This window comes from Myxine glutinosa, chromosome 5, assembly GCF_964187855.1.
Source record: "Myxine glutinosa chromosome 5, kmMyxGlut1.1, whole genome shotgun sequence".
NCBI lineage: Eukaryota > Metazoa > Chordata > Myxini > Myxiniformes > Myxinidae > Myxine > Myxine glutinosa.
This window is the reverse complement of record NC_136265.1, coordinates 10,392,662-10,403,999: the sequence shown is the minus strand read 5'-3', so window position 1 is coordinate 10,403,999 and position 11,338 is coordinate 10,392,662. Positions and strand designations below refer to the sequence as shown.

Here is an 11,338-nt window from a genome sequence, read left to right as displayed (position 1 = left end):
GTTCGTGAACAGGATATCTGGTAAAGTTCTGAACGGATTTGGATGAAAGTTGGTGGGATGATTTCCCTTGGGATAAGGAAGAATTGATTAGTTTTTGGTGAAGCTCAGGATATTATTCCGGATCCAGGAATTTTTTTGAAGGATTTTTTAACATTGAAAGATAGGGCTCATTTTTTTTAACATCTTCTACTAGCAAAGGTACCCGGCGTTGCCCGGGTTCCAAATATGTAGAAAGTAAATGACTTGACTTGTAGCATGTTGTTATGTAGTTCATGTTGTATGTAATTATATGTACATAACATAAGAACTTGCTATAAGTTGTCATTTAAGTTAAAAAAGAGTGAGTGAGTTGGTGATTTAGGTCCAAGTTCAATCCATTTGGGGACTATATCTCAGAACGGGCCACATTTGGTGGCTTCACAAATTTTTGCTGCTTCCTGGGATTGGAACGCGGATCGTCTGCGTGGCAAGGAAGCACATGATCCACTGGGCCACCAGCGCTGCCTCGGTAAAATATTAACAGACGTGTGGTTTAGTCAGCAAGAGCTCTGGGGTAGACAACATTTCTTGTTCTGCCGTTTGGTGCTCTGATGGAAAGATGTGTACTTGCCCCAACACGTGAGCACGCAACGTATAGTTGACCATGAGAGAAACATGGACTTGTCAGTTCAACTCCGGCAACCTTGAGAGACTGTCCCTGAGACTCGTTGACGGTCATAGCAAATGATAGTCTCACTGGAAACTGAAGGCGCTTGAACTGAAATGGCATATCTGTTGGGATGATGGGAATCCGTGGAATAAAAACATCCTCTCCCTTGGCACAACCAGTCATAATGGTGGCTTCGATCACATGGGGCATAAGAGTTTTGACAGCGAGTCTTGTACCGTTACAGAGTTTTGGTGCATCCAAATTTCGTAGCAACATAATGGGGTCTCCCACTTTCAGTTGCAGATTGTGAGGTGGAACGCCAGTGAGCTGAAGAGAGTTTAGAAACTCTGTTGGATCGTTGACAGCATCGTCAAGATCAACTACAGTGTCAACTGACTTGTACCATGTGGATTGGTCTGGTAGCTGTTGAATGATGGTGGCATTAATATCCTGCTCAATGTCATTTTTGGGAGCAAGGATGGCACGTTCACAAAGCCACTCATGGTTTTTATAATTCTGAGAGAGGCTCGGATAAACCTTTAATAGCATTTCTTCAGATGCGTTGATGATTGTTCCACAATTTGGGGGTATTGTGACATCTCCAGTCTCAGTGTCTACTGGTAGCCGACCATTGCCCAGTTGAAGCAAAACCTTTGGAAACTGGCCTGCTGAGACATCTCTATTAAGTGCAACTCTCATGTTGGTAGAAAGATGGAGTTTTTCCACTCGTCTCCAAATATAGGATTCTTTGAGGCATGCTCTCAACTCATCAGCAGGTGTACCCTTTGGAATGACTGGTAGAGTTTGCCTGAAATCTCCAGAGAGCAAGAGTGTGACTCCACCCATGATTTTAGCGTTACCTCTGAGATCCTGTAAGGTGCGATCGAGAGCCTCAAATGCAGGTCTATGAGACATTGTGCACTCATCCCATACTATCAGCTTGGCCTGCTTTAGAACCTGTGCCTGTCCAGATCCTTTGCCAATATTGCACACAGGACTCTCATTGTGGGCCAGGTTGAGTGGCAGCTTAAAGGCAGAATGAGCAGTCCTGCCACCTGTGAGCAAAGTTGCAGCAATTCCAGATGAGGCCACTGCCATAGCAATCTGCTGTAGTGAACGAACTTGTGCCAAAATTAAGTTGATCAAAAACGTTTTGCCTGTTCCACCAGGGACATCATGGAAAACGATTCCACCCGAGTCAGATGTCAACAATGGTTTGATCCTTGTATAAGCTTCTTTTTGATCTGGAACCAAGAGTGGTTCATTTTGGTGGACATACTGTTGCAGCTGTTGAATGTCATATGTGGTTGCCTGAAGCATCTCTCGACTGAGAGTTGCAGGTTCAGTTCGTACAGGAGCAGGCAGTCCACACTGTTGAAGATCCTTGCCAGCCATGGACTGTACAGTATTTTCAATGAGTACCAGTGCTCGGTTGTACATGGCAGAGGTAAACTGCAGGTTTGGGTTTTTTGACTCTTGATGTGCTTGATACAGTATGTCTTCTGTCATGCTGTCCTGGTGATTATGCCAAAGTTGCTCAGGATTGGATGGTGAACAGGCACAGATAATGATAGCAAAGAGGCTCCTCATCTTGCTTGGAGAATGTGAGACTGCAGCCTCTTCCAAGGTACTGTTCCAGTGTGCATCATCTTCCAAGAGACCTCTTCTCAGGCAAGCTTCACGGTATGTTGCACAGACATATCCAGCAACTGTCTTGAGATCCGGGAATGAGGTTGGACCATGAATGTTGTGCAGGAGGAGTCTGAGATAAAAGCACTCAGAGTTGCTGGGATGAACAGTGGAGACACGACCTAACACTTGACTGGATCTGATGTGAGGGTGTCCAGGGATTGTTGCACCTTGCTTTCTTGGCTGAAATGCCTTTTTCCCTTCTTGCCAGGTGTAATATCTGGGCACCTCACAGTAGAAAAGACTTCGAGCAAAGGAATCGTGGTACACAAATCAAAGAATGCAGTTAGTTTGGTCCGAGGTGGCTGCTGGGCTCTCTGCAGCGTGGTTTCTTCAGGGAAGTAAACTCTTTCCCCATTTTCCAAATGGATCTCAAGATGCATAACACTGGGGGTGGCGTTCATGAATGGGAAAGTTGAGAATACGGCACACAGCCTCATTACTGCTGATGTAACGACCCATCGGATATGCTGATACCTCATCATTTTTGGTTTCCTCTCTCTGCAGACCAAAGACCGCCTGATCAGTACCTTTGTTGACGTACTTCAAGACATACTTGATAGACTTGACTGAGTAGCATGCTTCACCATTGATGTGTGATTTGAAGATGCGTGAAAGGAGAGGGTTGAAGGGCACCACCCACTGGTTGTCAATGACAATTTCTTCATCATCATCATCATCAACACTGGTTCATCCAGTTGATGACTAGCTCACCGCTTACCATCTTCCACCCATGCCCATTACAGGAACGGGTATCTCTGCATTTGGTTGTAGGCTCCTCTTGTAAATACCTGAAAATATTGAAAAGGTGAAAAAAAAATTCAGCCTCAGTTGTTACCTTCCAATGTTATGTTATGCTGCAATGAAGGTATTGAACAGTAACATTAAATTGTGGAGTCTGCCTCATAATGAGATCTGCTTCATTCCTTTTTCAGCCTTGTGTACATCGTAAAACGCATTATGATCGTGGAATATAAGATATCTCTGAATTAAACACACAATCATATTTTGGTTTTTTTCACAATATTTGATCGTTGATTTGATGTTTAAAAAACACTAACAAAAGGATATGAGCAAGGCATTTATTTCCTTACTGACTCCCAAAATATAGTATTATTTTTGCACCTGATTAACTTTACACATAATTATGACAGGTTTACATGTTGCACACAAGTCTTACAAATTATATCTTACAATGAAACTGTAAACGTTATGCAAGACACATACCTGCTTGGTAGTTGGCCCGTTTGATGTGTTCCCTCAGAGCATCTTGGTTGGAAGGCATTGTGATTTCAGATTTCCTTGCCAGTCGGAACATGTTGTACCTGGCCTCGTTGACGGTTGTGACGCTGTGTTGTCCATACAATTTGCAAACAAATACCTCCAGTGCTGCTACTAAATCTAGCTGTATGTCAAAATGCTCGCCAAGGTCCTTCAACGCATTGCACAGCTCCCTCTCCTTAAGAAGAAGATTAAAGGCTTTCTTCTTTCCCTTGCCGTAAAATGAGCTTACGCTGTCACACCCAGTGAAGCAATCTAGGCCTATTAATGCCTGGCTGACATCATCTCCTATACTATCACGAACAGACTGCAGATCAATGGTTCTCGAATTCACTCCTCTCCCCGTATGGAAATAGATATGTGTAGGAACTATGGATTGAAGAGCTATACCAATAATGAAGACGTCAGTATCAGGACTGACAATGATGACGTCGGCATAGGTACGGGCTGCACATGCTGCATGCAAATACATCCTCGTATCGGCTTCTTCCTGTGTGGATCAGAGATGTAGCTCCTCTACTTTTAGCACCTGATCAGTCACCTCCTTTCCTGGCGAGAAAGAATGGCACATCCTTCCATGTGCCAAGAAAACCTTCACTCCCCTCAATTCTGATGTGGGAACTTTAGTCCATGTCTCATCCAAATACTCCACTAGCAATTCCTTTTCTCTCCATTTGAGAGGAACTTCTTCCACTGTTGAGGAAGTGCCTGGCCATGAATTCGCATCAACTGAGAGCCATTTTCTGCTCTCTTGGTGCCCTCGGCATTCTTAATGGAGACTTGCCTGTAGGTATCGGTCACAAAGTGAATCTCTTGTGATCTGTTTGCTTTTGCCATTTTCACAAGACGTCTCAAGATGGCAAGAGAAAGGTTGAGAAATGTTCTTTGGCCTGGTACCTTGTTCACGTTTAACTGCTGTATCATAGCCATGCCATCCACAACATACACACCACCTATAATGGGAGTTTCTGCTAGAGGCTTCTCTGGCTGACTTTCAAGGGCATGGAGCAAGTTGGCTTTGTTGGTCTTGACCAGAGACCCTTGAGAATTTGCGAGTGAGAGTGGTAACGGACCCAAGGAATACGTCAGTAGCTCCTACAGATTAATATTCCTGTACCGTCCAATCATGACCAGTCTTGCCAGCAGATTTCTGTCGGCTTTCAGGGAGACATCCTTTCCATGTACTCTGCGTTTTACAGTCTTAGACATACTGGTAAATGTCTTCAGCTTCATTTGTTTCATGCTGACAAACAAGTCCACTTCTCCTGTTTGTAGACGCTCTCTGGACAACTTGGTGAATTCTGTTTCACCCCTTTCATACGCAGTCTGCATATCAGTTTGGACATCTTGTGTCGCTACTGCTCCTGACGTGATGTGTATCAGCTCATCTTGTTCATAGTCGAAAGGATTGACCATACTGTTAGTTGTATCCACAATTTTCTTAACATCTGCCTTATCCCGTTTCATACGGCTTTGCAGGAGATCTGATCGTGTTGTGCTCTGCTCTTCTTTGCCTGCCATGGCCTCACATTCTCGAGCAATTAAGCCTCTTGCATGATGGGACCATATCCACCTGTTTTACAATTCGTTTACTGGTTGTAAAACCTGTCATACCTCCTTTTGTTTTTGAGTCACGGTTTGCTGTCTGTTCAATAGTTTGGTCATAAGCAAGTTTGGCGAAGGCATTATTGCTCCTCTGAACAGCAAAGTCACCTTCCAGACATTGCTGATGTATTGTTTGGTGGGTAGTTGCAAGATCAGACATTTCAAGCCAGTACACAGGAAGGTATCTACTATAATTGATGTGGTCAATGGTCATATGCAAACACCCATGGTAGCATACGTCTTACACTTGCCAAGTGAAGTTCCCAATTTGCTTCACGAGTACCTCTCAGGAAGAGCAGGAGAACTTCTACCATCTCAATATACGAACTCCAGAATCCAAAGGTCTGCTTCTTGTTGCAAGCTTCTATGAATTGACTGTAAGATGTCTCAAACTGATGAAATCTTTCTCCATTCAAGATTTCTTGATATTCAGGTTTGGGGAAGGCTTGGGCCAAGTCTGCCATCAGCTGTTTTACTCTGTTTGCCTCTTCAGGAATGGTGTCCAGATAAGCATTGAGTCGCATTTGATGCATTGCCTCCACCACCAGCTTGTGAGCTCTGACTGCTCTGTTGTAGTGCTTACCAGTCATCACCCCATTTACCGAGCCTGTCGCAACAATCTCCGATTCTATCACGATATCTTGAAGGCCAGCATCTCTAAAGCGCTTTCCCAAACAACCAAGAAAGGACATCGCTGTGTGAAAAGCACCAAGTCGTATGACCAGCCTCTTCATAAACTGCTCATTTCTCCACCTAATCAGTTGTGCTTTCGCATAGATTGCTTGATCCATCACAACGACAACCATCTCCAAGCTTAGCTGATCGGCAATCTCGACACTTCTCTGCAGAATTGTAAGGACTGTGTCCATTTCTGTGGGGCTCCCATCAATGACAGGTAAATAGCCTATTACAGACTTTGGTGGAACCTCAACTTGGGAAAGGAGCTGGTTGAACCCAGTCCAAGAGGGCAAGATCTTGTCTGTTCTGAATTTTGTAATGTAGTAGGCTAGGTCGACCTTCATAGGATTTTGCAGCAAGGGTGCATTAGCAGACTGAAGGAGTGAAACATGCTCTGCAAACGGCACTGGACCTTCCTTTTTTCCCCCCGTAGTATGTAGCTAGATTCACCACTAGCGGCTGCATTGATCTGTTTCTTGTTCTTTTCACAGCTGGATCTTTAGTGCTAGAGGACCTAGGTTGATTAGTTATTGGACTGATATTACTCTGGACGACAATGCCATTTGTGTTGTGGGTAGTTCCACGTCCAGATAACGTTTCTTCTCCAAAGTCATTGTTATCCCATACTAACGTGGTTGGAATCCCTGGCTGTATGGTGGATGGAAGGGACTCTTCAATGCGACTAACCTCTTGTGTAGCAAGTGCTGTATCATGATTTAAAATCACAGAGTTTGAAACAGAGTGTCCCAAACCATTTAACAGTCCTATCAACTGGGCTGATCCTGATAGATGACGCACTGTCATAGCAAGTGACATATGCTTAGGCATCAGTTTCCGTCCTTTAGAAGCCAGATAAATTATATCCTGTGATATGGACAGGAGTTTTCTATGGATTGGTGCAGATACATCTACCATCTTCTCCGTGTCTGGCTCGTCAGATGCGCCAACTGCCCATGCTAAAAAATTGTATAGGCTGCAGGGCACAATTGCTTCTGCCTCTTTCAAATTCAGATGTTCTGCTGTCGGTGGCCATTGCATAGTAGGTTTGACTTCTCTGATTGTTTGCCTGAGATTTAATGCTGTCATGTAAGTATTGCGCAGTGCATTTGGATCAGCATACACATAGCCCATTTGTGAATGGTGGCCTGCTTGTGATGGTGCTTCTGTGTCGTCTGTTGTCGAATCCATTTCACTGTGGGTCGTGCTTTGCGTGGCTTCTTGAATGTTTGTCTGCTTTTTCCACAAGAGTAGCTGTAGAAATGTCATTAACATAGACGATGTCTCCTTGTGATTTCATGTGAGGTGTTATAAAACATAGCTGTGGAAATTTCTTTGATAACCTGTGCTTCACGTATCCAGACTTATCTGAATTTGCCTCAACTCCATGGCTTATCTTAATTTGTTTGATGAATAAGTCATTCACTTTTTAAAGTCTCATGATCTCTTTGTTGTCAATGATGCGAGTTTTCACTGTCTTGCTGAAAACTTCAAATGCTTCTGAATAAGAAGTATCACTTCCTGTTTGTGTGTTGGCTGGCCTGGTCAGGTCGCGTGTAAAGTCCCTGTAGCATGAGTTGTGGTACCTAACTTCGATTGCCACACAATCCTTGTCTTTAATCTGCATGAGAAGTGACACATTTCCACTGTCTTCTGCTGCTTGCCGTAAATGGACAGCATCTATGGTTGAACATGTGACGAGGTGTTCCTTTTTTCTCTTGCGGGTGGATCTGCATCTTATAGTTTTTTCTTTCTGGCATAGGATACATATGTTTGGTAGAACATGCTGTGATCTTGCTGGCACTGGAGGTCTACCAAAGCTGGAACGAAGAACCCGTCTCTTTGTTGGTTTTGTATTTTCTGCTTCAACTTTTTCTCCACCGACATCAGCTTGGGGCACGGTTGCTGTATAAAAAGAAAACACACACACACAAAGAAACAAAAATTAATGTGGAAAACCCATAAAACCAGTAATATAAGAACATTGGAGAATAATTGATTTTTAACAAATTTTAACCTTATAAAGTGCAAGTTTTAAACCTACCCGTAGAGGCTAAGTCATCGGCTTTCTTTTTCATGCTTTTCATCACCCTTTCAACACGTTGGGAGTCTGTAAAGCGTGCGTAACACGGCTGATGGAATCCTCCGTGAAGTGGTATTGCTGGCGACAGCGCTGTGTTGGAATCTGCACTGAATCCTGCCGAGTGTTGAGCAAGGTAATCTCTCACAATTTTTGCTTGAGGACCATCCAAAGACTTCCATTTGTTGACATATTCTAAGAAATGGGACCATGTTTTGTCTGAAAATTGGACAATTTTGCACTTTTTGGACGGGAAGATGCACATAAAACACTCTTTTTCTTGAGTATTTTCGTCACTCGAAGACAACACGTCCTCATCACTGGAGGCCGCGATGTTGTCTCAAGGCGTTACCGCACCGTTCCGGTACGGCGGTTGTCATTGGCCAATTGCCGATGATATATTGAACACGTCTTCCGATTGGTTATTTTCCGGGATTTTCCGTTCGAGGATACGAGCACATTTTAAACATGTAAATAATTAATTAAAATCTAAATTACTCATTAACGTACCAAAATCTTTCGTGTGAAAAGTGACAATGTTTCCTATAATATTCTCTATAAATTCATACCAAAATCGTGTCCACCCGTTTGTAGGTCATGCAAGAAAGCAATATATTACTACGGCTGTGTGCCTAATGTGCTTCACCACTACTTCGTGCAATACTTTGTCCTCGGTAGGATTTGGAATCTCTGCACTGATGATATCATCTACCTGAGCTGGACGAATCTTATCCTTAAGCCAGACCCAAATGTGGATGTGTGGCAATCCACGCTTTTGCCGTTCAATGAAGTACATGTAACATCTGCAATCTCCAAAAACAGCACCTTTTGTGATGAGATTCATAAGTGAAATAACCTTCTGGCGAAAAACTCTGGCAAGAAGATCATGCCTGTCTTGGGCTGTCTGACCAAGCATAATGTCGTGCGTAGCCTCCGGTTAATACCAGGATCAGCATTTGGATCAGCTGATCTCATTTAAGATGAGATGGACCGAAAACAGCTTTAATTGAGGCGACGACCAAACACGGATTTTGCTATGGTCGCGTGGGAGGAAGGAGGAAAATGGAAGGCTGCGCAAGCGCTTACCTTCAATGAACCCACGGCAGCTTCGATCCTGCCGGAAAATTAACTCGACACGGGCACAGGTGTAACAGGGAATATAAAATAATACAAGGGTTTATTGAAAAGAAACGCAGGGACAGGAAAACGCGATAATAAATCTAAAACTCCTAAATTGGGATCCCACACACCAGATCTCAAACACAGACAGGGAAAAATGAATTACGAAAAGAAATGTCTCGCCGTGTAATTTGCAAAGGGGATTGGCCTTATCTGTCCTGTCGTCTTGTCTGTCTCCAATCTCCGCTGCACACCACGAGGCGCCTCACTCCCGCACAAGCACCGCGAAGGCCTGGCCCCAAATTCCAAAGCACCATGAGGTCCAACGCAGGCCAGCGCGAATCCACCCACAAAAAGGAGCGAGCTCCAACCACCTCGATGGCGATCTCCAACACGACAGCCAACTCAACCAGGGCCAGGACTTTGCTCACAAGCCAACTCGGGAGCGCACCAGGACTTTCTCAAGCTGTGGACTGCGAACCGCGAACTCAAAAACCTTCTCAACTCATGTCGTTCAGTGCGCCCTCTTATAATCTCCGGCGGTGACGTCAGCCTCAGCACGCCACCCAACCAGAGCCTCGTAACTTCCCGCCCTTTTGCCGAACCTCCTCGCGCCTTCCGCCTTTGATTCGCGCCTTCTGCGTTAACCAATCACAGCCCTCCTGGGCGTGGTATAGCACATAGCGTGTAGCGTGCTACGCGGGCCCAGCGGAGATTAAACAGGCTGCGGATCAGTGCGGCGCCCCAAACCGGCCCCATTGCCTGTTCGTCTTCCAAAGTCATGTCAGGGAAGGGATTTATTTAGTGTTGTAATACAGATCCTACCTAAGTGTCTAAATGGGTGCAGTGCCAAAAGGGACAAAGGTTTGGTGAACAGGTGAGACATACAGGGGCTTTATCTTTAATCCCTATGCTACTTATCACTCGAACATCCTGGTATGCTCACAGGTATACATCTTAACCGACAAAACGCCTACACATGAAGAACATATTCCAGGGTGGTTTCCTTACTGCGACAGACGAAGCACGTTACCTATTCAGATCGAGCTGGTTCTACATATCACTACCCACCCGACATAACAATAAGTTCTTCTGTGATCTCGGGCCATGTAGGATTGTAGGTAAAAGTGATAAACAGATCAGGTCTACCGTAGTAGCGAACATAAGTCATGGCATCCTCTGTGTACTCATGCATGTAGCGAGGACCCCCCTGTGAAGGAAGAGGGCAGTATAACCAACTGTCCAACATTGGCAGCATGACCATCATTTGCAAAAGCATCTCCAAGGTGAACATAGCTTTCCACTCTTAGTCTCTTCTGGTTGTGTCTGATGTAGCACAATCGCTCAGACTCAATCTTGGCATGCATGTCAACAATTAATTGGTGGAAGAGCTGACTATATCGCAAAATATGACTGTCCATTTGTCTGACCATAATTCGCTAGGAATATAAGTCATTGGCAGACACTTTTTTCCATCACGTCTTTGGTGTTCAAAGTGATATCCATCCTCACCTTTTCAGAATATGAGAGGATACTGCAAGGCATCATAGGCCTTATTAGTTTCAGAAATACGAATCAGCTTGTCATCTTGCTGTTGGAGAATGATGTCTCGCCGATTGAAGCCTTGTCCAGATATGAGGACAGCCACATCCGAAACAGTAGGAGCATTAAAGCGCCATGGATGCTGTCCTGTTGGAGTTCTGTCAGCATGGATGATTACTTTCCAGTTTGGCTGTGTTAGATTATGCAAAGTAGTGCGAAAACTCTTGTAATAATTATTATGAGCATGGAGCATCTGCTGAAGGGCCAGCACAATTTCCTCTCTGACAGTTGTAATATTTCTGCAGCGCTGCTGTACCTGCTGCTGCTCATCACCCAGAAAATAAATTTGAAGAAACTTTGGGTCTTCATTAGGTAAGGGCAAAAGCGAACCAGCCAAATGGTAAACCTGTCCCTGAACCTTAAAAGTTGGCATCTATCCTTGTTGCTGCACAATGCTTGTAGTACCAAATGAGTCATTTGAAAGCAGGAGTTGTACTTTCGTATGTTTGCCAAGAAATTGTGGGAGTCTCTGTTGCTGCAGCTAAAAGTGACTCTAATGGTTCAGGTGGTTCTGTGAGTGGTGGGAGAAGCACTTTGCCTCCAGCACAACACATTACAGGTGATTCAGCCTTCCACTTATTTGCTCTACAGTGTTTACAGATGACATACATTCCACCTATGTGAACAATACAATCACC

At 44.3% G+C, this 11,338-nt stretch overlaps 1 protein-coding gene across 1 annotated transcript; it reads right to left on the bottom strand.

The window, feature by feature from the left end:
- Positions 1-532: 532 nt before the first annotated feature.
- Positions 533-11,073, bottom strand: LOC144892082 (uncharacterized). The gene is given in 7 exon segments (XM_078777251.1): positions 533-2,582; positions 5,978-6,155; positions 6,448-7,153; positions 8,644-8,804; positions 10,170-10,308; positions 10,310-10,518; positions 10,521-11,073. Coding segments are annotated over 7 exon segments (3,996 nt in total).
- Positions 11,074-11,338: the final 265 nt, after the last annotated feature.